Source organism: Elgaria multicarinata, chromosome 1 (genome assembly GCF_023053635.1).
Source record: "Elgaria multicarinata webbii isolate HBS135686 ecotype San Diego chromosome 1, rElgMul1.1.pri, whole genome shotgun sequence".
In the NCBI taxonomy this organism is placed as follows: domain Eukaryota; kingdom Metazoa; phylum Chordata; class Lepidosauria; order Squamata; family Anguidae; genus Elgaria; species Elgaria multicarinata.
This window is the reverse complement of record NC_086171.1, coordinates 39,490,367-39,515,569: the sequence shown is the minus strand read 5'-3', so window position 1 is coordinate 39,515,569 and position 25,203 is coordinate 39,490,367. Positions and strand designations below refer to the sequence as shown.

Sequence of the window (25,203 nt, the reverse complement as noted above, 5' to 3'; positions counted from 1 at the left end):
GGCACTGGCAGGCGCCAACTTCGTATTCCTTTCGGCGCCTCCTGAAAATGTCATTATTCCAGGAAGCCTTTCCTTAATCACCAGCCACGGTTCACAGTTCACCTTTCGTTTTGCTTTTTAAAATCTATTTTAAGGTGTTTTATTCTGTTTTTATTGAATTTTATCTTGTACACCACTCCAGAATTTTGAATGGGGAGTGGTATATAAATATGGTAAATAAAAAAATAATTAAAAATAGAGATTGGTGTAAATTTCAGCCGTCATTTGCACAGCTGCAATGTGTGCAGATCTGTTTGGGCAAATAACATGTGGAAATAACCTGGCACAGCCTGGAAATGTGAGTTGATTTGCCTGGGTGGGGGTGGGCAGATAGCGGGAGTCCCTGTCCCATCAGCGGTCTATAGCTCATGCCACCACCTGTCTAGAAACTTCCTGGCCAGTCCGCAAAATATGCAATCTCAGACAGTATTTGGCTCAGTTCCAGCTTTATGGAAAAACAAAACAAACAAACAAAGGCAAGTCTAGGCAGGCGTCTTGTGGAAGGCTTTACAAATCAAATTAATAGATGAAACATTGTGGTCATCTGGAGTAAAGCCAGCCTGGGAAGGAAGGATCCTGAATAGAAAGAAGCAGGCAAAGAAAGCTAAACCTTAGTGCAGGACTTGATTCAGACAGGGCATGGCTCCTGTGCTGAACAGTGACTGTAAGGTTTCCATCTCATCTCTGTCTTATTTCTTTTAGGTATATATTTAGCAGGCTTGCCACTTTCAAAAAGAAAGAAACTGGCACCCAACGCCTTTTATAAGCTACCCAACAGGCCGATATTCAACAGGTGTGCCTTCCTGGCATGCTGGATGAAATGTGCCTCTGTTGAATCTCTGCCAGTTGTGCAGCAAGCTAAGGCACAGGGGTCTCTCATGGGTGGAGTAGGCCCAACCATGGGATCTCCCCAACTTGGTGCCTTCCAGACTACAACTCCCACCATTGCCACTGCCCTTGGGGCCAATGGTCATGTTGTCCAAGGATGATAGGAACACATTCTGGATTGCACCAGTTTAGAGAAGGCTGGTGGCCGCCTTCGGTTTGCCCTGGACCCTGTCCTGCTGTGCAGAACACTCATTATGTGCGCTGGTGAGGCTCATTTCGAAGCACTGGTGGCTAGGGATGTTTGACAATTTCATTTTTGCTCTCAAAGCAAGCAGGCGTCCGCAAAACAGGCTTGCAAATTGTCGAGCACATGCTCACGTTTGTCTCATTCACTTCGATTCACGCAAACATCCTGACTTGCGCAAATGTCCTGGCTTGCGCAAATTTTCCCAGTAGACTGAGGCCTCATCTACACCTGCAGCCCTTTGGGGAGTGGGGAGGGACATTCACAGAGATTTCCACTTCTGGGATCGTCCCTCAGGGGCTACAGGCCAGCAGGTTGTGTCGGAAGTAAAGAGGGACGGACAAGGGCGCCTTTTTTTTAAAAAAGGGGGGGGGGGGCTTTGAATATTCTTGTGCAAAAGTAGGATTTTTTTAAAACAACAACAACAACAAACAAACTGGGCACTGGAAGACTCCGAGTGCCATCCCAAAGACGGTGAAAAACTACGATGCCCACGGACTCCCCCCCGCACAGCTCCCTGCCTGTTTCCTGAGCCCTGCTACTCATGGGGAAGAGGGAGGACTCTGGGAGTTAGAGCCACACCGCCCACGGAGTTCGGGATGGTCCTGAGATGGCGGGAAAACTGGGAAGAAAGCAGTCCCAACTATCCCAGGAGAACTGAGGGCTCATCCCCAGTACATCCAAGGATCAGCTGTACATCATTTGGACGTGCAGGAACGACCTCATGACCGTCCCGGGATAAATGGCAGGTGTAGATTAGGCCTGAACCATCCCCACCTTAGGGTGCAATCCTATCGGGAGGCCCGGCAGCCTCTGAACCTGGAGGATGATGGGTATCCTATGCAGAGCAGGAGGAGCAGGGAGATGATCTTCGCCCCTGCGCTCCTCCTGCTCTGCATTTGTGCTAGACGGGCGTTTGTTTGTTTTTTGCCCATCTAGCTGGGACTCTAGTGGAGAGGGAGGGAAGGAGGCCAGAGAAGCTGAAGGTTTCTTTGTGTGCTCGTCCCCTCCCTTCCCTGCCTACAGAACTGCTCCCTTTCCCTGCTCTCCTTTAGAGTTTAGACTGTTTTTTACTGAAACCCAGAACAGATTCACCACCCCGCTGACATTGGACCAACCAGCCTGCATTGGTTCAGTGGAAAGTAGGGTCAGGAAAAGGATCATGGCCCCCTGGGGAACACAGGAGGGCCAAATTTGACCCCGGTCCTGCTATAGGGTGAATTAGTACAGCAGTCAGCCGACAAAGCAGAACTGTTGGCAAGATGTAAATATGCAGCAATATTTGGGATAAGAATTGGGATGATAGAAGTTGGGTGGGATAGCTAATACCTTGGAAGACAGAAACAAACTTCAAAGTGATCTTGATAGGCTGGAGTGCTGGGCTGAAAACAACAGAATGAAATTTAATAGGGATAAATGCCAAGTTCTATATTTAGGAAATAGAAACCAAATGCACAGTTACAAGATGGGGGATACTTGGCTCAGCAATACTACAAATGAGAAGGATCTTGGAATTGTTGTAGATCACAAGCTGAATATGAGCCAACGGTGTGACATGGCTGCAAGAAAGGCAAATGCTATTTTGGGCTGCATTAATAGAAGTATAGCTTCCAAATCACGTGAGGTACTGGTTCCTCTCTATTCGGCCCTGGTTAGGCCTCATCTAGAGTATTGTGTCCAGTTCTGGGCTCCACACTTCAAGAAGGATGCAGACAAGCTGGAGCGTGTTCAGAGGAGGGCAACTAGGATGATCAGGGGTCTGGAAACAAAGCCTTATGAAGAGAGACTGAAAGAACTGGGCATGTTTAGCCTGGAGAAGAGAAGATTGAGGGGAGACATGATAGCACTCGTCAAATACTTAAAAGGTTGTCACACAGAGGAGGGCCAGAACCTCTTCTCGATCCTCCCAGAGTGCAGGACACGGAATAACGGGCTCAAGTTAAAGGAAGCCAGATTCCAGCTGGACATCAGGAAAAACTTCCTGACTGTTAGAGCAGTACAAGAATGGAATCAGTTGCCTGGTGAGGTTGTGGGCTCTCCCACACTAGAGGACTTCGAGAGGCAGCTGGAGAACCATCTGTCAGGGATGCTTTAGGGTGGATTCCTGCATTGAGCAGGGGGTTGAACTCAATGGCCTTGTAGGCCCCTTCCAACTCTGCTATTCTATGATTCTATGATAAGTGTGCTCCTGTTTTCACCCATGAAATATAAAGGGTCTGGAACAATGGAGGAAAACCAGGGGAGAGAATGGGCACAGGGTCAATCTACACATGGTCAGAAATTGCCATGCGGAGGAACACCACACCAATCTTGGGCTGGGTGCTTTTAATTCCTGATTTCCCTCGGATGTGTGTGATTTCTCACTGTGAGATTGTGGGCTGCTTGTGCCTTCGAAACCCTCAGAGCCAAAATATGAATGGCAGCGCTGGGAAATCAATCATTTTGTAAGCATTATGCAGACATGAATGGCTTAACATCGTTTGAGGAGTATTGATCACGCTACATAATAAGATTCCACATTTCAATTGCTGGAAGATTGATGTTGTGAATGCAGATAAAGTGAGGATTAAGGATGCTGAATTCGATCAAAGGAGGACTAGATTAAGTAAAAGCCTGTCATTGTTCATTAGGAAGTGGCATCGCCGTTGGAGTCCAGAGGAAATGTAGAGAGGGGGCTGCATTCAACGGAGCAGAATTCACCGCCCTGAAAGGGAATGGGAGGATAGACAGGACACAAAGGGGTGAATTAAGTTGGAGATAGAGACCAGAATATAAATTCATGTGACCTGATGACATGGGCAACCATCCGTAGGTTGGATCCAGATTTATGCCGGATCAACTGTGCTGTCTGAAGTAGGGGCGTTGCAGGAATCCGGTTTGGGGGTGGAGGTTGATGAGCTGTTGGCGGCTTGCCCCCGCCCAAGATTTTTGACTCAGCTTCCACTAGATAACCCAACTTGGTCCGCAACAAGTCAGGCCAGTTAGCGGATCCTCTGTGTGTGTTTTTAAATTTGTGCATATTATTATTATTATTAGTAGTAGTAGTAGTAGTAGTAGTAGTAGTAGTAGTAGTATTTCTATACCGCCACATAGCTGAAGCTCTCTGGGTGGTATACAAAAGATTAAAACAATAAAAGTGATATACAAAATATAAAGCCATAAAAACATAAAACAGACAGGATACACAAAGACAACATAACGTCTAAAAACAGCCATTGAGCTGTCAGCCAAACCTGGGATTGATTAGATTGCTGCAGCTCAGCTGTTGTCTGGAGCTGCCTCTTTCCAGCATGTAACTCCTCTGCTGAGGGAACTGCATTGGCTGCCTATTCGCTACCGGGCCAGGTTTAAGGTTCTTGTACTGTGTACAAAGCCCTAAGCAACTTGGGACCAGGATACCTGAGAGAGCGCCTTCTCCCCTACCAACCTGCGCAGTCACTGAGGTCATCCGAGGGCATGCTCTTGGTGGGTCCACCTAGACCCATCCTCTGATTGAAGTCCACCAGGGGAAGAGCCTTTAGTGTGGTGGCCCCCCTGCTGTGGAATTCCCTGCCTCTGGAAGTCAGGCAGGCGTCAACTTTGTATTCCTTTCGCGCTTCCTGAAAACGTCACTGTTCCAGGATGAACAGCCAAAGTTCACAGTTCACCTTTCGTTTTGCTTTTAAAAATCTATTTTAAAGTGTTTTATTCTGTTTCCATTGTAGTTTATTTTGAATGGGGAGCGGTATAGAAATATTGTAAATTAATTAATTAATTAATTAAAAATGGAGATTGGCGCAAATTTCAGCTGTCATGTGTGCAAATCTGTTTGGGCAAATTATTATTATTATTATTGTTATTATTATTATTATTTGCATTTTTATACCACCCAACAGCCAAAGCTCCCTGGGTGGTTCACAAAAGCCAAAACCATTCAAAGTATAAAACAAACTGTATAAAAACATGATATAAAATACACATTAAAATTGATTAAAAACATACCATACATGATTAAAACATCTTTAAAACATTCTAAAATTTCATTGGATAGGCCTGGAAGAACTTCCTGGATTGCATAAAAAACCTGAGTTGAGTTGCCTGGGTGGGGGTCAGTGGATAGCAGGAGTCCATCATGCCCAAAAGGGGCTGAATGTCGCAGCTGTAAATATTTTCAGAAATCGTGATTTGCACAAAATTGCAGCCGTAAATAGGGCAATTTGCACAAAATTGCAGGCATAAGTGGTCTAGTTAGTGGAATGTGTGCCTGCAGTTTTGCACACATTGCACTATTTATGGCTGCAATTTTGCACACATTGTGATTTCTGTAAATATTTACAACCGTGATTTGCACAAGTTTTTTTAAAAAAACTGGGGGAAAAACACAAGCTGGCCCTACCTGTCCAGTGGCGAGTCAGGCCAGCGGCGTGGATGAGTGAGACAGAGTCCAGTTGGGCCATGCTGACAAAACCTCACCTTGCTTTACCCCACAAACGGAGTCCTCCAACGTCCCCACTCCAGGTAGGGCTTGGAAGGAACCCTGCGTGAAACCCTGAGGTGATGCTGCCAATCATTCTTGACAATTCTGAGTGACATGTTTGAATGGTCTGACTCAGGCCTAATCTACGCCAAGCAGGATATTGCACAATGAAAGCGGTGTATAAAAGGCAGGAGCCATGAAAGCAGTATATGGTCTGTGTCAATGGGCCCCAACAGTTGTCAGGGCACTTCAATACCACTATAAAGCAGCAGTGTGGCTCCTGCCTATTATATACCGCTTTCATACTGCTTTCATAGTGCAATATCCTGCTTGGTGTAGATTAGGCCCCTGTATAAGGCAGCTTCCGGTGGTCCTGTGATAAGGGACCACCCCCATTTTCTCCACTGCTAACTGTCAACGCTTGCTAGTTCCTTGCCCTGTGTAACGTAACTCTCTCTTGGTGTACCTTCCCAGACAAAATTGAGTTTTTGGAATCAAGGTGCTAGGAAGAGACACTGAAAATGGCAGAGGGATGTGTTTCCTTGGCAACGGGAGTAGCGATCCTTGATGGTGGATATATTACAAAGAGATGGCAATGTCCCTGTTTTTACTTGTCAGATTTTGGAGGGGATGTGATTTGTCAAAAGGTAGGTTCCCCTATCCCCATCTCCCCCTGATAAACAGGGAGATTTGGAGAGCATGAGGCCTAGGTTAGAAAGGTGAAACCAGGTGGTTGTTTTAGGGCAGGGATTTTGAACCTCTTTCAGCCAGAGGCCTAAATTCAATTTTGGAGATGCTCTCATGGGCTAGATTCCAGTGGGGGTGGGGTGCAGAGATGAAAGGTGCGGGACCAGAAGGGGTGGGACCAAAAATAACAGTATATTTTAGCTTAAAGATCTTACTGCCGGTATCTAAAACTTAGGAGAGACATTCCAAGTCTTTAAATTGGAAATGGGGAGAGTCAGGAACTGTCCAAATAATTGGGGGAAGAAGGGGGTGAGGGCATCTGGGGACCCCTGTGGGCTTGTGATTCAATGCCCCTCTTTCAGCGTGTTTCTGCCTTAAGTCACAGGAATTCAGGTGATCATGCAGTCAGCATTAAGATTCCAGTACATTGTATCCTGAATCGAAGTCTGACCGTATGCATCTTCAGGCGGCTTGGAGCTGATGAATTATATATATTTATAATTACCTTTGGCAAATGGATGAGGCTAGAAGAATGCTCTGCTGATCAGGGAAACAGCAACCACGACAACAAACCCCTGCCTCACTATATGGGGTGGGGGTGGGGGGTCGCAGTGTTGGTATGTGGGCGGGCATTATGGTTTCGGACCTGCCAACCCGGCAGTGGAAAATATGCCTTGATGGAGATATTAAGGGTACATTTAGTAATAAAGTGCAGTTTAAGAGTTATGAGTCAGCCTAGATTTATGAGAGGTAAATAGCAATAAGCAAACACACTGTCTGCTTGGGAGGGAAGGAAGAGGGATCGATGCTTGGAAGCATCTGGAGCAGGCCAGCGTTTTTTCCTAGGGGCTGGGATTTTTAAATTCCCCCGGAAGAACTCTTGACCCATAAGTAGGGTGACCATATGAAAATGAGGACAGGGCTCCTGTGCCTTTAACAGTTGCATAGAAAAGGGAATTTCAGCAGGTGTCATTTGTATATATGGAGAACCTGGTGAAATTCCCTCCTCATCACAACAATTAAAAGTGCACGAGTGATACTAGAGTGACCAGATTTGAAAGAGGGCAGGGCACCTGCAGCTTTAACTGTTGTGATGAGGAGGAAATTTCACACCCATTCCCCATATATACAAATGACACCTGCAGAAATTCCCTTTCCAATACAATTGTTAAAGATACAGGAGCCCTGTCCTCCTTTTCATATGGTCACCCTACTCATAAGCCACCATGGCTGTGCAGAGGCAGCCTTCCACCCCCTAAATAAAATGTTCCTGTTTTGCTTTTTTTAAAAAATGGAGTTGTCCAATTCCAGCTTCCCTCAGGACACATGCACATGACTCTGGTTTGGAATACATAAATCTCCCTTGGACTAAGTGAGATTCTTGATCCATCTAAGCCCATGAAGAGAGACTGAAACAACTGGGCATGTTTAGCCTGGAGAAGAGAAGATTGAGGGGAGACATGATAGCACTCTTCAAATACTTGAAAGGCTGTCACACTGAGGAGGGCCAGGATCTCTTCTCGATCCTCCCAGAGCGCAGGACACGGAATAACAGGCTCAAGTTACAGGAAGTCAAATTCCGCCTGGACATCAGGAAAAACTTCCTGACTGTTAGAGCAGTACGACAATGGAACCAGTTGCCTAGGGAGGTTGTGGGCTCTCCCACACTAGAGGCCTTCAAGAGGCAGCTGGACAACCATCTGTCAGGGATGCTTTAGGGTGGATTCCTGCACTGAGCAGGGAGTTGGACTCGATGGCCTTATAGGCCCCTTCCAACTCTACTATTCTATGATTCTATGATCTAGCCCATAACTGGCTAAAATCAGTGGTTTTCAACTTGTGGGGTTGCAAGATCCATCCAGAAAGGTCGTGGCAAAACTGTTGCTGCCCTGTTGGGCATGGAGAAAATTCTGGAAGTGGGTCCCATGTTTGCAAATGGGGAGTCCAAGTTGGGTCTCGGGTCTGGGCAAGTTGAAGACCACTGGTCTAAATTGTCTGGCAAGTGGTTCCTCATGGATTCAGAGAGGGGTCTTCTTTGTTAACCCTACCAGGAGACGCCAGGGATTGAACCTGGGACCTACAGCATGCAAGGCAGATGTTCTTCTCACTGAGCTACAGCCCTTCCAAAGCTGGTGAGAAGAATGTAAGAAGAGCCCTGCTGGATCAGACCATGGGTCCATCTAGTCCAGCATCCTGTTCACCCAGTGGCCAACCAGCTGCCCATAGAAAATCCTCAAGCAAGACATAAGTGTAACAGCGCCTTCCCACCCATGTTCCCCAACAACCGGTATAGGTCATACAGACCTTCTGGAATTTTAAGGTCTTCAGGGAGTTCCCTGCTTGTTACCTCATCCTTCTCAGGTTATGTCCTGCGATGGCCAGGTCAGACTCAGCCCTGGGACAAATTTGGTGGAAATCTGCTTAGCAAAGGCAGTAGGCAAGCAAAATGGCAAAAGCACAGTATTACCAATCCAGGAAGAAAGGGGAACTTATCAAGATCCCACAAGTCAGCAATATGAGAGATCAGTCCAAGGAGAAGGAAGGTCAAGGAAACAAGAGTTCAAGGCACTTGGAGCTGAAATAAATAAATGTGCTGTTCTAACGCCTAGCAGGTCTCCACTGGAGGCTTAAATAGCCCAGACTCTCAGCCCACACCCAGGTACATCACACAGGCCATAGCTAGACCTAAGGTTTATCCCTGGATTGTCCAGGGGTCAAACCTGTTCATCTAGGGGCCTTGCTAGACCTGCCGGGATAAGCCGGCAGGGAGGCGGGGCGACGGCGTGCAAACTTTAACGCGCGCCGCCCAGCCTCCTAGACGCACAACGCGCAGGGACGACGGAAGCCCTGCAGCGCCGGCCATTTTTTAAAAAGTTTAAAGGGGCCACGTGCGCCCGAAGACTGCGGAGAAGGTAAGGGTTTTTTATTAGTTAACCCCCCCCCATCCGCTCCTGATCCCTTCCTGATCTTTCTCTCCCTCCATGTCCCGTGTGTCGTCTCCCCTCCTTTTCCCTCCGTGCGTGTGTGTGTGTGTCCTGTGTCATCTCCCCTCCTTTTCCCTCCGTGCGTGTGTCCTGTGTCATCTCCCCTCCTTTTCCCTCCGTGCGTGTGTCCTGTGTCATCTCCCCTCCTTTTCCCTCCGTGCGTGTGTCCTGTGTCATCTCCCCTCCTTTTCCCTCCGTGCGTGTGTCCTGTGTCATCTCCCCTCCTTTTCCCTCCGTGCGTGTGTGTGTGTGTCCTGTGTCATCTCCCCTCCTTTTCCCTCCGTGCGTGTGTCCTGTGTCATCTCCCCTCCTTTTCCCTCCGTGCGTGTGTCCTGTGTCATCTCCCCTCCTTTTCCCTCCGTGCGTGTGTCCTGTGTCATCTCCCCTCCTTTTCCCTCCGTGCGTGTGTCCTGTGTCATCTCCCCTCCTTTTCCCTCCGTGCGTGTGTCCTGTGTCATCTCCCCTCCTTTTCCCTCCGTGCGTGTGTGTGTGTGTCCTGTGTCATCTCCCCTCCTTTTCCCTCCGTGCGTGTGTGTGTGTGTCCTGTGTCATCTCCCCTCCTTTTCCCTCCGTGCGTGTGTGTGTGTGTCCTGTGTCATCTCCCCTCCTTTTCCCTCCGTGCGTGTGTCCTGTGTCATCTCCCCTCCTTTTCCCTCCGTGCGTGTGTCCTGTGTCATCTCCCCTCCTTTTCCCTCCGTGCGTGTGTGTGTGTGTGTGTGTGTCCTGTGTCGTCTCCCCTCCTTTTCCCTCCCGGGATCTCCCCGGCCGATGGGCACAGCGCTCAGCGCTGTGGCCAGTCCGCGGCTTTTTGTGGCTACTCGTGAGTAAGCGATTAGCCGCAAAAAGCCACGGAAGTCCCTAGACCTTCCCCAGCTCCGGCCTCAGGCCGGAGCTGGGGAAAAGGCGCGCCATAAGCGAATTCGCTTATGGCGCGTTGGAGAAGGCCTCAGCGCGGCCTGTCTCCGGATTCCCCTGTGCGTCATCTGGACGCACAGCAGGGAAGCCGGGACAGAAGGCGCGCTAAGGCCTCGTCTAGGAAGGCCCTAGGTGACACACAGGGGATCCAGTGCTCAGGCAGGGGTGAACCCTGGATGGTCCCAGGATAAACCTTAGGTCTAGCTGTGTCCACAGTGTTAGTACTGGCTTCAGATCCTATTTCTAAGGCAAGCCTGGCTCTTGAGTAGATCTCTGCCCCAAAGTAGCCTGGTTGCTGAAGTTCTGGAGATGAGCACTTTGCTCCCAAGTGATAGGCCAGTGCCTTCTGGTGCCAGCATGCCCTAGGGCTGGCCAAATGCTTGACCTCCTCCTCAGACTCTACGGAGGATGTGTGGCCCTCAGGAGTCTCATCCAAGGGTTCCTCAGAGTCCACCAGTACTAGAAGACCAGCACTGGAAGTCCAACCATCTGTTGTAGGGTTATGCAAGGCATGTTTAACCCTCAAATAACCACCGCAGGCAGGTTCACACAATGTGACAACTCAGTAGAGGCTGCTGGCCAGCCTCCACTGCCGCAACTCCCAACAAACCCAGGTTGAGGATTGCATATTTATAATGGTGGCCAGTATGTGTCATAGCTCCTTGAGGATTAATGAATCCTCAGTGGGCTGCGGTATCATTCGAACCAGGGCATTGATTAAAAATAAAACAGGCCCTGATCAACGATTTACATTTATTTATTGCTCACAGCACTTCACTTGCATTGCCTCAGTGATCCTCTAAACAATTATGTAAGGTTGGCCAATAATATTATCCCCATATTCCTGATTGGTGATGGGGCTCAGAATTAGGGAGGACAGAGAGAACTAGTCGGTGAAAGCTAGTGGTTCCGATGTCAGTGGGGCTCCGGGTTTCAGTCAGAACTCTGAGGAAGTTATCCAAGGAGCTGAACCTATTTGGGGGCTGGGGTCAGCACCTTGGATAGCTCCTTAGAGTCCTGACTGAAACCTGGAGTGGATTTACCACCCTACTGATATCGGAATCACCAGTCTCCACTGATATGAGCAGTTTTGCTCAGGTCATCCAGCAAGTCTCTCAGTACTGAGAGGAAGATGGATGGGGAAGATTCCTCTGGTGAATGTGCTCCTGTTGGCAGGTGAAAGGAAGTTATTCTCTCTGCTGGCCTTGTGATGGTCGGGTTCTTCGCCATCTCAAAAGCCACCTGTTCTTCCACCGACGTCATTTCCTCCCTAGCATCTTTTTGTATTGCATGAGGAAGTCCAAATGTAGTGACAGAGGGTCCTTGGTAGTTGGAAAGGCCTGGCCTTCGAAGCCAATTACTCTTGTGCTTGGCAAGATGTGTCGGCCGATTTTGCACCTCTGTTTGAGACGAGGTGGAGTTCGCTGCCTGAGGGAATGTATGTTTCTTCAGCTGTGGGGAGCCGGTTCCTGATAATCCATCCGAAAAGGTAGGAGGTTTTTCTCAAGGCCAGAAGTGGAGAAGGAAGTCAAAGAATATGTCCTTGAGAGCCTTGCGCATAGAGCCTCCGGCTGCTGGATAATGTTCTCACATGCTCAAATGCTCCCAATTTACAGAGTTTTTTTTCTTTCTTTCTTCTGGTTCCTGTTCAATACTGCCCATCTTCTGTGCTTTTGAAGGAGATTTCAGAGATCCCTTTTCCAAAAAGAATGTTAGCCTGGGCTGTGATCACTGCAGAACAGCTGCACGATGTATCATTGCTCTTGCTTTCAAGTCCACTTCAAAAGGCCTGTCGCTGGCAGATGGGACTGGAGATTCATCGTGAGGAACTAGGAGAGAAACTAGGGTCTACTGAGACTGTTTGAGGCCTGTTTTTTGTGTTGTGGTTGTTGATGTTGAATTCAGTATAATAAACACACATAGTTTAAAACAGCCTTCTTCCAGCCTGGCACCCTGCAGGTGCGTTTGGGACTACAGGTGGCTGGGGATGATGGGAGTTGTAGGCCCAAACACACTTGCAGGGCACCAGGCTGCTGTTTAAAGTCATCCCGTCTCCACTATCAGTTCTGTGTCTAAAAGGAAACATACAGGCTGTCGACAGGCATGTGATTTGCCAGGGAGAAGGGTGAACGGTGTGTGGGTGTGTCCTTGGCTCTTCCGCTGGCTGCTACTCTCCCCCTGTGACCCATTCCCCCAGTTAGGCTTCCCAGATGGATGTGTGCCACCAAACGCCTGAGAATTGATCTGCTGCATATGGATGGAGAAGCAGAACCCTATTCAGGCATTATGCCTGAATAGGCATTATGCCTGAATAGGTTACACAGACTCATATAAGGGCCCTGGGGGCCGCCTGTATTGGCCCCACTTGGTGGAACCAGGGCTCCCGGGGATGTAGGCCAGGCACTTTTTTAAAAAGCAGGGCAGCTGCTGACTGATGTTATCTGCTATTCCCCCCTTCAGAATTCCCTGTTCCCTCTGAGCTTGGCTTCAATCCTCACAGTAGCTGGGGGGAAATGAATTTCCCTAGCCACCATGCATTGTTTCCTGTTGTAAAGCGAGGTCTTTTGTGGTGGCTTTATTATTATTTATTTATTTATTTATTTATATATATAGCACCATCAATGTACATGGTGCTGTACAGAGTAAAACAGTAAATAGTGAGGCTTACATTCTAATAAAACCATGATAAAACAATAAGGAGGAGAAGAGAATGCAAACAGGCACAGGGTAGGGTAAACAGGCACTGGGTAGGGTAAAACTAACAGTATAAAGTCAGAACAAAATCAAGTTTTAAAAGCTTTAGGAAAAAGAAAAGTTTTTAGCTGAGCTTTAAAAGCTGCGGTTGAACTTGTAGTTCTCAAATGTTCTGGAAGAGCGTTCCAGGCATAAGGGGCAGCAGAAGAAAATGGACTAAGCTGAGCAAGGGAAGTAGAGGCCCTTGGGCAGGCGAGAAACATGGCATCAGAGGAGCGAAGAGCACGAGCGGGGCAATAGTGTGAGATGAGAGAGGAGAGATAGGATTAGTCTTGAATGGGCTGTTGAGAGCCAAAGACCTGTTCCTGGTGGAGATGAAAACTGCTAGAACTTGGTGGGTGGGTATGGAACAACACCGCTACCTGCCATTTTTGGATCCTCCGTGGAAGTGTGGCTCTGGGGACTGTCATGATGTACACTTGGTCTTCAAAGCAGACCGCTGGGCCACTCCTTGCCATGCCCCCAACCTGCAAGGCCTGCAAGGGGCTTCTACTCAGGTTCAAATGCGAATGGAACTCTTTGCGTGACCGAGAAGACTGATAAAGCAAGGTTCCCAGTCACACGCAGGATTCTACTCACCTTCATTGTCCCATAGAAGCATTTGGGACTGCACCATTTCAGACTGCGGTTGGTAGGGGCACATTTCTCACCTTCTGTAGGTTCTTCCATGTAAAATATCAAATCCATGCATACAGTTAACTAGGATGTGGTGGAGAAAAGTTCATCATAACCCACTCTCTGATGTTTTAGTTTACTGCATGCAGGGAGCTTTTGTCTTGGGGTGGCGGAGAGGATTCAAAAATATGACACACACACACACACACACACACACACACACACACACATATATGCCAACTGCAGGTGCAATCCAGAATCCTGCAATCTTAGAGTGTCTTTACATTGAGGGGAAATCATGTTGCTTACCCGGGGCTTTGTGCTTCCTGCTTCTTTTGTGTGGTTGTTATGGGCTGCATTACACAGGCAGAGAAGGGTGACCACATGGTTCACTTCTATTGAGACAGTGCCATCTAGTGGCACAAGATCCCTCTTTTTCCAGATATTACCGCATTGAAACCGGTTCTTTTCATAGTGGGATTTCCAGGAGGGTAGCATGGCAGATGTCCTGGTCATTGACAACATCATGTAATGGTCCCAAAAAGATTTCTGAATGGCCAATCACTACCGTGCAATAAATCGCTCGTTTAGAGGAGCCCGTAGTCTATCATCTCATCCTATAGCCCAGCTCTAAGCCTGTTTTACACATGCAGCAGAATGATGTGGTAGAATCCTGCAGTAGCAGTCCACAGGCCATTTTTCGATGTTCCCCCCACATTAAAAGAGAAATCAAATAATGCCACTAAGTGAAGAACTAGCACCAAAGGGAGAAAAGTCTTGGTAGTGGTTTGTAACATGTTTGTGCTAGCTTTCTACTTTCAGGGAGAGTTGTTTTTCCTCTTCTTCTACTATAAGAAATGATGGGAAAGGGGGGGTCATCTGTAAATGGAAGTGGTACAGTCCTTTTCCCCACTGCAGGACTGTACCATCTCATTCTGCTGCATGTTGATCAGTCCATAGAGACGGAGAAACAGGGATAACGGTACCTGTCTTTCTGTCACTCCAGAGTGATTTCCTGTTAAATGGAACCATTCCAGGCTGCGGGGGTGGCGGGTGGGCGGGGGAGGATAAGCCCGCAAGTCCCTTTTATCTTTTATCTATCCTGTAGCTGGCATGAGTCTGCTGCTTGCACATTCCTTCCAGCCGCGGTCATGCTGTTTTGCTTTATAGGCGCCTTGTCACATCCAGAGACAGCTGAGCTGCACTCAGCAACATCACACCCAGCGTCTCTCTGGAAGGATGCATGAGAAGACGAATTCTTCTAAAGGGGGGGGCAGGGAGCTTCTCTTTATCGATTATAAAACAATACAGCATCTCTGGAAATAAGATCCTGAAAGGAAAGCTTTTCAGCAGAACTTTCGGCTCAAAATGGAGGGTGGGAAGGTGGGTGAGTGTTTCACGTTGGTGGAGGATAAGGCGCTTTAAGAACATAAGGGCGCAATCCTACGCATGTTTAGACAGTCGTTGTAGGACTTTTGTCCTGTCTAAACATGCGTAGGATTGCACCCTAAGAAGAGTCCCATGGGTCCATCTAGTCCACATTCTGTTTACACAGGATGAAATCCAACATTAGTCCTACTTAGAATCATAGAATCGTAGAATAACAGAGTTGGAAGAGGCCTACAAGGCCATCGAGTCCAACCTGCTCAATGCAGGAATCCACCCTAAAGCATCCCTGACAGATGGTTGTCCAGCTGCCTCTTGAAGGCCTCTAGTGTGGGAGAGGCCACAACCTCACCAGGCAACTGATTCCATTGTCGTACTGCTCTAACAGTCAGGAAGTTTTTCCTGATGTCCACCTGGAATCTGGCTTCCTTTAACTTGAGCCCACTATTCTGTGTCCTGCACTTTGAGAGGATCGAGAAGAGATCCTGGCCCTCCTCTGTGTGACATCCTTTTAAGTATTTGAAGAGGGCTACCATGTCTCCCCTCAATCTTCTCTTCTCCAGGCTAAACCTGCCCAGTTCTTTCAGTCTCTCTTCATACGGTTTTGTTTCCAAGCCCCTGATCATCCTGGTTGCCCTCCTCTGAACATGCTCCAGCTTGGATCTACTTAGAGTAGACCCATTGAAATGAATGGGATTTAAGTTGCTCATCGCTTACCCTGAGCTGCTTTTAGGGGGTTTCTTGACAAGGGTGCATTGGCGCCGCAAGCCGCAACCCCGTGCTTGACCTCAATCGGGGTTGTCCCCATGCGAAGGAGCGAGTGCACGGTTTGTAGCCATTAATGGGAGGGAGAAAAAGAGCCACCGTTGCCCCATGTGCTGCCACATGAGCGCCACTGAGCCTTGCTGCATCCCTCACCGGTTCCCCCTCCTGCCTCGTGGGGCTTTCCAAGCCCTTCTCCGCCACACCGGAGGAGGTGCAGAGGCGGCCATTTGGCTCGCTGGCCCACTCCCTCTTTCTTGTCCGGCCGATGGTGACCAATCAGGGGTTGCCATTGACTGGCCACGCCTCCACAGCAAAACTGGAGCAAGGCAACAGACATGGACAGACAGGTTAAGTCCGACTTTTGAAATTCAGGACTTTGGACAAAAACCCTTGGATGGGTTTGCAATAGCGGCTGCATCAAGATATAGTGATGGCCGCCAATTTGGATGGCTTTAAAAGGGGGCTGGGTAAATTCTTGGAGCAGAAGGCTATCAATGGCTACTAGCCACGATGGTTATGTTCTGTCTCCAGTATCAGAGGCGGTAAGCCTGTGTGTACCAGTTGCTGGGGAACATGGGTGGGAGGATGCCGTTGCACTCATGTCCTGCTTTGTTGGTCCCTGGTTGACAGCTGGTTGGCCCCTGTGTGAACAGAGTGCTGGACTAGATGGACCCTTGGTCTGATTCAGCAGGGCTCTTCTTAAGTCCTCTTGCTGACCTCGACCAGGTGCACCAGCCACATTGCATCTGACCGGTACCTTGAGCGGGAGGCCTGCCTGACATTCCCAAAGGAATCCAGCCACCCCTCTGATTCTCCTCAAGGCCCTTCATTCAGGTTCCTCTTCCTGAAAGCATGAGGAACCTGTGTCTCAGGGACTTATGGAAGAGCCTGTCAGCTGATCCAGTTACGAGAACACTTACTTGGGAATCATTTGCTGAGGGTTCTGGGAATTCTCTTTGAGAATTCCTTTGCTTGGCGTCTACCATGTGCTTTTCCCAGCAACAGCTGACGATCTTTTTCCTTGCCCAGGCGTTTGAGTCTTTTAGTTCTGTCATTTAAAATCTGTTACCCTCTTTTAAATTCTTACATTTACTGCTAGGTTTTATTTCGGCTTTACTTCTATGATGTAGTTTGAAGCTTTTACATTTTATATTGTATTTTTTGCCATATTTTGTGGTTCAAATTGTTGTGAAGCACCCACAGAGTTCCAGCTATTGGGCAGTATAGAAATGTAATAAATAAATAAATAAATAAATAAATACACTCCGCAACTACGTTTCCCAGGGAAATGGCTTAAATACATTTAGGTACACAAGGCAAATACGTGCTCAGTGATCTAATGGTCTCATTTTTAAAGCTCCTCCACTATCATCCATCTATATCTATCTATCTATCTATCTATCTATCTATCTATCTATCTATCTATCTATGTCATCATTCCTATATGAAAGAAATATACAGGGGATCCCTGCCTGCTCCTGGGATCCCCTGTGTGTCATTTACATGAACAGGGATGACCCCGGGACGATCCCGAGATAAACCTTAGATCTAGCTAAGGCCTAGGAGACAGGTTCTAGCCTGGTTCCCTTTTCAATATGCTAACTCCCTGTGACCCTGTTCAGAGAAGACACTAAGCCATGGTTAGGGTGCTAACTCTTTTGCAGCAAAGGGTTAGTGAACGTGTTTAAACCATGGTTATGTAGCCACCATGGTTAGGAATGGCTCACACGACACACTAAGCCATAATGTTTGGCTCAAAACGCTTAACCACCATGGTTTAGTGTGTCATCTGAACAGGGTCTGCGTGTGGGGAGGTTTGAATCAGCCTCCACCTATAGTAATTGGGCCAAGAAAAGATGCCCACTTCAACACTGGGCATCTTTGCTTAAGGAAAAGCACCGGAAATTGACAATAGCTTAATTTTGTGTTGCAGAGAACTACTTCGTTAAAGAGGGCGCGAAGGATCCGTTATTGTGTGGCAACAGCTCAGATGCTGGGTGAGTATTACTGAATTGCATTTAAAGGTAGGGTTGAGTAAAACCTGCCATCTTCACCATGACAGTTGTATTGCTCTCTTTGCTTCTTAAGTTCTATGTTGGTATTATTAGCTTCTGTTGGGAATGATGTTTTTGAAACAGCAAAACAAGACCTCTGTTGTTCAGAAGAGAGTGCGTGAAATTGACATGTATGGGAATATTTATTTTAATTATTAGGGAGTTTTGGCTACTGGATGGTATAGAAAATATAAAACAAAATAAAATAGAAATATTTTATTTTATTCGGCCTGTTCAGACAACAAGCTAAGCTATGGTTAGGCAGCTAACTCTTTTGAAGCACTTGGTTAGTGATTTTTGTTTAAACCATGGTTATGTAGCCACCATGGTTAGGAATGGTTCACACGACACACTAAGTCATGGTTTGCTCCACACGCTAAGCCATAATGTCTAGCTCAAAATTCTTAACTACCATGGTTTAGCGTGTCATCTGAACAGGGTCATTTTATCACATCCCCTCCCAGCCCACACAAGTGTAGGGTTTGATCCAAGCAAAGAACACAACCCTATGTACGTTTACGAACAAAAAGTCCTGCAACTTCCATGGATGGCTGTGAAATGCTGGGAATTGTAGGACTTTTCCCCCTGCCTAAACATGCATAGGGCTGCACTCTAGTTGAATTCCATTCCCGCTGAAACCAATGGGACTAAGGTTTAGACATAATGACTTAACTTGTCACATGGGTTTCCATGGGTCTGTACAGCACAATCCTATGCATGCTTACTCACTTATTCTCTAGTAAGTATGATTTGGATTGAAGCCTAAGTTCAATTAACGTTCCTGCCTCCAACCCATGGTCATTAATTCAGCTCTGTCCTGGCTAGCTGCTGGAGGAAGGGAATCTCCCCTTCTGGAGGTCAATCACAATAGAAGCGGTGACGATGGTGAAACTTTCAAGCGTGCTAATATAATTTTCCAAACAGTGGGGGAGAATCCTTGATGTGTCTCCCTAGTTCAAAGCCACGTTCTTTCAGAGTCTTCGTTATTACCAGTTCTTTCTCAATCCATTATTTTTTTTCTTTCTCTCCATGGAAACTTGATAATGCGCTTCGTGTTGTGGATTAGTGCTTTTTAACAAGAGAGAGAGAGAGAGAGAGAAGGAAAAAGAAAATTGAAATGGGGGAGGGAGGCTTCAGAAAGGAAAGGGAGAAATTGATCGATGATTAATCCTAATGTTCTCCCTTCGGAGATGGAGGATCAGAGCTATTTGTTGTTGTTTTTTAAGGTCCTCTGAAAAAAACTCAAATGGCACCTAATTAGGGAGATCTAAAGACTGCCGTTGCACTGGAGGCTGATAGGACTCCTCTTCCGATATTTGAAGACCCGTGTGCATGTTTGATGAATTCACATGGAGAAGGGGGCTGGTATTGTGGACCACTTTCACGCTGTGCAGGTTTCATCCCATCCAACATCTGCAACATGGCGTATGCACTTGGCTCCTCTCCCTCCAAATACAGCTTTCTTGGTCCCTATGCATCTACAAGCATACGTACGTGGGGACGTTGTAAGTGTGCAACGGAATGCACATAGGGTGGTAGGGGAAGTGTTCTGCTGCATCTCCTTCCCAGCACCCCCTCCCCCTGCCCAGCCCTTTTGCCACCTGCTCAGCCTACCTTCTACAGGGAGGAAAACTCCAAAGGCACCTGAGAGCACAGGAGGGATACAGGTGGATGAGCAGACAGAGAGGAAAACAGGGAGAATATGAACCTACCCCATATATTGCGACCAACATTACAGGGGGTTCTCAAGTGCCTCCTCTATGAGAGGTTTGGGGGAATGGCAGCAAGAAAGAGGGCCTTTCCAGTGGTGGCCCCCAACTGTGCAGTGCTCTCCCCAGTGAGGCCTACCTTGTGCCGACATTGTCATCTTTTTGGTGCCAGGTGAAGATTTTCCTCTACTTTTGAAGCCATAGAATGAGCTCAGGATGCAGATGTATCTGGGTATGAGCTGTACAGATGTTTTTGTTGTTTTATTATGTTCTTTTTGAATGCATTTTTTTTTTTAGCTTTCCCCCCTTCCTCTATCTTTTATTAATTTTGCATGTTTAGATAATTTTGTTGCCGGTCACTTTGAGTCTTTTTTAAAAGAAAGGTGAGTAATTCAATAAATAAATAAATAAATAAATACTTTGCCCATATTATTGGTGGATTTAAAGGTAACTTTATCCATAAAGCTCTGCCGCCATTATTATAAGGCCTGTTAGAGGGCAATCCTATGCATGTTTAGACACACAAAAAAGTCCTACAACACCCATCATTCCCCAGCCAGCATTGCTGGCTGAGGAATGCTGGGAGTTGTAGAACTTTCTCTCTCTCTCTAAACGTGCATAGGATTGCCCTCTCAGAGTTAAGCACATAAAAGGAACGACTAGGGCAGAGAAGAGTACTTGTTGTACCCTGTCTGTGCACAGCATTCCACAAAGAGCAGGAAATGGGCCCCAAATGGCCTACGGAATCTGATCCAATGGCTTCTGCAAGCAATTCCATCCCACAATTCCATTCGGCAAGCAAATCCATTCCGCAAAGAGCAGGAAGTGGCCCCCAAATGGCCCAGGGATTCTCGTCCATCGCTTCTGCAAGCAATTCCATTCCACAATGGGCAGTCAGTTCAAAATGGCCCCAGGGAATCTGCTCCATTGGTTCTGCAAGCAATTGCTCGAGTCTGAAGTATAGAAATCCTCTTTTGAGTGCCTTCTGATGGGGGTCATTATTGTTCGCTTTTGTGCACAGTACAGATACCAACTAGGGTCCACTAGGCATTCCACAGGAGTTCCATAATTGGAGCTCTCAAATATTTGTGTGTGTCTAACAAAAAGCAGCTCTAGAGGATCTTATTTGGATCAAGGCCATAGCACATCCATTGCCCCCACATTGTTTACCCAATGCAAATCACACACACCAGCTGCTATTAGCTTCCAAGGGGTAAATATGCAGACACCCGTATGTATGCCTGTGTGTTTATGTTTTCCCCTTTGTATCATCTGTGCTATGAGGTTTGTTTGTCTTCGTATGTTGCCCCTTTTTCTTCTGGCAAGCCTCCTGTTCTTTTACCAGCTGCAAGACAGTTAGAAATTCAACAGGCGAAACTTTCCCCCACACATCAGTGCACTGAAGACAATTGCTTCAACTATTGAATTTCTGCCTGTTTCACCAAAATGAAAGGCACAATTAAAGGTACACTAGAGGCATTCAAGATCCAGCCAGCCAGCCATCTGTCAGGGATGCTTTAAGGTGGATTCCAGCATTGAGCAGGGGGTTGGACTTGATGGCCTTATAGGCCCCTTCCAACTCTACTATTCTATGATCCTGCAATTCTTCAAATAGTACTCAAGAGGAGTAGGGCACAGGGAATGACAACCTCACAACCAGTTTCTAGTGTCACTGAAGCATATTTGCCCTCTCCCCATATTGAAATGGTCCAGGAAGCTGGTTTGGCAAATACCAAGGAAAGAAATCAAACTACGAGGGCAATTTGAAAATGTAACAAGAAAGCACCTTTTGACAACTGCATCCTACTGATGGTTGCTATAGAAACCTTAATTAGCTTTATCCTCTCTTGGACCCTAATTTTCATTTATAGATTGCGACCAAAGAAATTTTTATGTTCTATAGGACGATGCATTTTTCTCCGTCGGTTTGCAAGTGTATTGTTTCACCTTAGTCTATAAATACAAGTAATTTAGAAAAGGAACGGGGCCTTCAAAAGTTCTCCCGTGAATCTCAATGCTATTTTTAAAACCTCTTTGGGGAACTATATCTGTAGTTGTTGCTGCGTCGTTTCATTAGAAAATCCCTACAAGCAAGTTTAAAAAAACAGATGAAAAACTCCCAGGCACCTGCTAGATACTATGCAAAAGTAGTGAAGAAGAAGAAGAAGAAGAAGAAGAAGAAGAAGAAGAAGAAGAAGAAGAAGAAGAGATTATTTGCATGCAAAACACTCCATCTTTGGTTGCTAAAGTCCTTGCAGTATATGGTGTGTGATACAAGAGAGAGAGAGAGAGAGAGAGAAGTTTGTTTTAAGAGTTGCCAACTTTTGCTTCTTAAAAATTCTGGTGCCCCAGGCAGGGTCAAGGGTGGGTGGAACCTGGCAGATTCTGGTGGATCGTGGTGGAGCCAATAGCAGGAAAAAGCCATGTTTGTTTTCCCTGAATCAGGCTGAGGCTAGTCAAGAGAAGACATGGTAGGAGCAGGTGTAGACCAGGTGGCACAGCTGCCATTGCTGGAGTGCCACCTGCTAGGACCTGGGCAAAGGACCAGGCCTGAGCAGGAGCCAGCTGTGAGCCAAACAGTGCAATCCTGTGCAGGCCAGTTCTACCCTTGGCCTCTGATTGGCCACTGTGGAAACCAAATGCCGATCCAGTGGCTCTCTTCTTTTCTTCTGTAATCAGGAGGGACGAAAGTGGGAAGAGAAAAACCAGGGCAGGCAGGTGGGCAAGTTTGATTCTGAGCAAGTGCTTAGCCAGGTGGGCCGTCAGTGATAAGAGAAGTTGCTTAGACTCAAGGTCATGCGGTGGGCCTAGGCTTATATAAGGCTTGCTAGAAGCAGATTAGTCCTTGGGCCAGGCCAGTATGAACATCCTCAGTCCTTACTAGCCCAGTACTGACGGCTACTCTGGCCCCATCAGGGCTTAGAGATGTGAAGACCTGGGATCTATAATAATAGTATTTATTGCAGCAAATTAAAATGGTGGCTGAGAGGCCTTGTTGCTGTGGCAGCAGCTAATTACGCCCATAGCTGGGAGGGCCCAATATAGAAGCGGGCCTACTAGATAAAGAGTGGCCACTTGTGAATCATCCCCAAAGAGGACATGCATCACTAAAAAAGAGAGCAAAGGCTTTGCATAAAGCATTATAGGCTAATGGAGATGTATAGGTACAAATTTAGAAATCATAACTATCATTTGAACAGGAAGACATTACATTCCCCATAGCGCTGCACAGTCTGTTGTCCAGGTGCTAAGCACTGATGGGCCGCTTTAAGGCCCGTGCTGCTCCCACTCCTTAGGGTTCTTTGTCTTTAAGCTGGACGTGGCCTGGGCAGCCCTTTGAAAAGAGGATGTCTTCAAATAGAGGTCTGCCTTCCGTAAAGTAAGGCCAATGGTTACCCTACCACCTAGTTTCCACTACGTGCCTCCAAAAAGCTCAGAAGCAGGACAACGGTCATCCACAGTGTCAGGTATTCAGAGGTAGACTCCTGCATATTATGGAGGTTCCACAAAGTGCTTCCGGGGCTATTGATAGGTATTGATAGAACCTACCAGCAGAAGTCGGTGGCTCTGATGGTCAGTGGAGAAGGGAACCCATTGCAGGTTTCAGTCAGAACTCTAAAAAGAGCTATCCAAGGTGCTGAAACTATGTTGGTAGGAGGAATCAGCACCTTAGATAGCTCCTTTAGAGTTCTGACTGAAACCTGGAATGGATTACCCGCCCCACTGACCTCAGAGCCACCAGCCTCCATTGGACCTTACCATCCATAAATTGGTCTAATCCTCTTAAAAAGCCATCGAGGCGAATCATAAGCTATTAATATTGGGGATAGCCAATCTCTTTAGTTGATTTGACAAAGGGGCCTTTTACATGCCTTGTACGGGTGGCAGCCCAAGCTGTTGGTTATCTCCTTATGGACGGAGGAAGAGTTTTGATGCTGTTAACTGTCCTTAATCAACAGCCCTGTCGGTTTTATTGTGATTAATTGTGTGGTGTCCTGTGGATCTTCCTCTGGAAAGATGTTTCATGCTAATGGAATATGTTGGCATTGCCAGCCCCTGTAAATAAGCAGATAACTTGATAATTTGACAGGCGTATTCCCTCCTGCCTCGATTTGTATGCTCTTCTAACAAGATTTTCTAGTACAGCCAGCAAGAAGACTTTAGCCAAATACTTTAGGATCCCTTCAAAAGCAGTAGTTTTCTGGCTGTAGTCCTGGGGTCCTGCAGAAACTTATAATAGTGGACATGGCTCCCTGAAGGTCATCCACTATTGACCTTCTCCTGAAGGTCAATAGGGTTATTCTAATTTTTTTTGACATTCCCGGACCTTGAACCCAACCAACAATATAGACAATCTTGTAATGGGAAAAGGGGAAAAGGCAGGAAGGTGCCTCTATTTCTGCCATGGTGAGCATCAGATTCCTCTCCAAAAAATTTCAGGGGGCCCACCCAGAACATCATGGAAACAGCTGGCCCAATTCTTCTTCTGCAAACTAGAATTTCTCTACAACCCTCACTGTTTGAAGCTTTAGAGAACTTGGGCAGGAAACAGATGACATATTGAGAGGCAGATGGAAAGGTAGTAGAATAAGATGCAACCAATGGAAGAAGTCAATTCAGAGCTCTGAAGAAAAACCAAATCAACAGCCCAATATTCCACACACATGTTAGATCAATGTTCTTTTCACCCAAGGATGAGATCCAAACAGCCCTTAAGCACGACTCCACCATTCCAGCGACAGAGGGTTCAAAAGCGCTTTATTGATTAGTAATCAAGGCCTGGTCTCTTCAAAGGGAGCAATCAGACAAAAAACATAGGGAATATGGTACAGTATTAAAGCTTTCAAGGGGCAGGGCCCAGTAGCAGCATTAACCAATCAGAATGTAACACCAGAGCCCCCCTTATCTTTTGCAAAACATTTCCTCTGTAACAGTACATTCCGCCTGGGAACATAAAGCTATTGTTCTGGATAGATAAGATAGTCACACAGGAAACACCCTTGAAGACATTCTTGGTACATGACATCTCGCTTGGTGTGCAATGGAGATTTTACAGTTTCCTGTTAAAAATGGAGGTGGTTCTGCTAACACACACACCCAAGCAGCAAAGGGAAGCAACCTGGTTCAGGTGTCAGAATTTAGGGGATGGACAAAGGCAGCAAGTCTTCTTCAAGTGCCAGCCCTAGCGTTGGAGGTGTCTGGGCAACATTTCATGCTCTGCTTCAGGCTGCAAAATGTCCATCCCTGCTTTCTTTCGAGCATTCTCTGATTCGAGCTGAATGGGGTCTTCCTATCAGTAGCCTCTATGCCTTGTTGTTTTCCCTTTCTTTCTGCAGTGCCTGTCCGCAAGGGTATAGGTGTCTAAGAGCCGGCGGAAACCCCGACCATGGTTTCACAAGCTTCGATAGTTTCGGCTGGGCCTTTCTCTCCTTGTTCCGCCTCATGACGCAGGATTACTGGGAGCGCCTCTACCAACAGGTAGACAGTTCCTACATTGGCATGAGAAATTCAAAGTCGGGATCTGCTTATAGTCCACTTTTTAACTCAAGGAGGGGAGGGAAGGACATAATGGTGACCTCAGCTGACTGTGGATTTCTAAGTCAGGAACTGGATTCTGTTTTGGTGGCCATGGGGAACCTCAGGCTGAGTGTCCAAGCCTGGCCCTCTGTGGTGTCCAGATCGCTACACCCCTTTCCCTCAACCAACAATAGGTGGTTTGCAGCTATTGTGCTGTTTCTCATCCCCCCTCCTACTAAAAGGTTAAAAT

The 25,203-nt window shown here is 47.0% G+C and overlaps 1 protein-coding gene across 1 annotated transcript in view; it reads left to right on the top strand.

Annotated features, from left to right (window-relative positions):
• LOC134398778 (sodium channel protein type 5 subunit alpha-like) overlaps positions 1 to 25,203 on the top strand; it is a 297,293-nt gene that overhangs the window by 75,377 nt on the left and 196,713 nt on the right. Inside the window, exons 7-8 of the mRNA XM_063126285.1 lie at positions 17,607 to 17,670; positions 24,773 to 24,914. Coding sequence (XP_062982355.1) covers positions 17,607 to 17,670; positions 24,773 to 24,914 — 206 coding nt within the window. The remainder of the gene's footprint in view (positions 1 to 17,606; positions 17,671 to 24,772; positions 24,915 to 25,203) is intronic.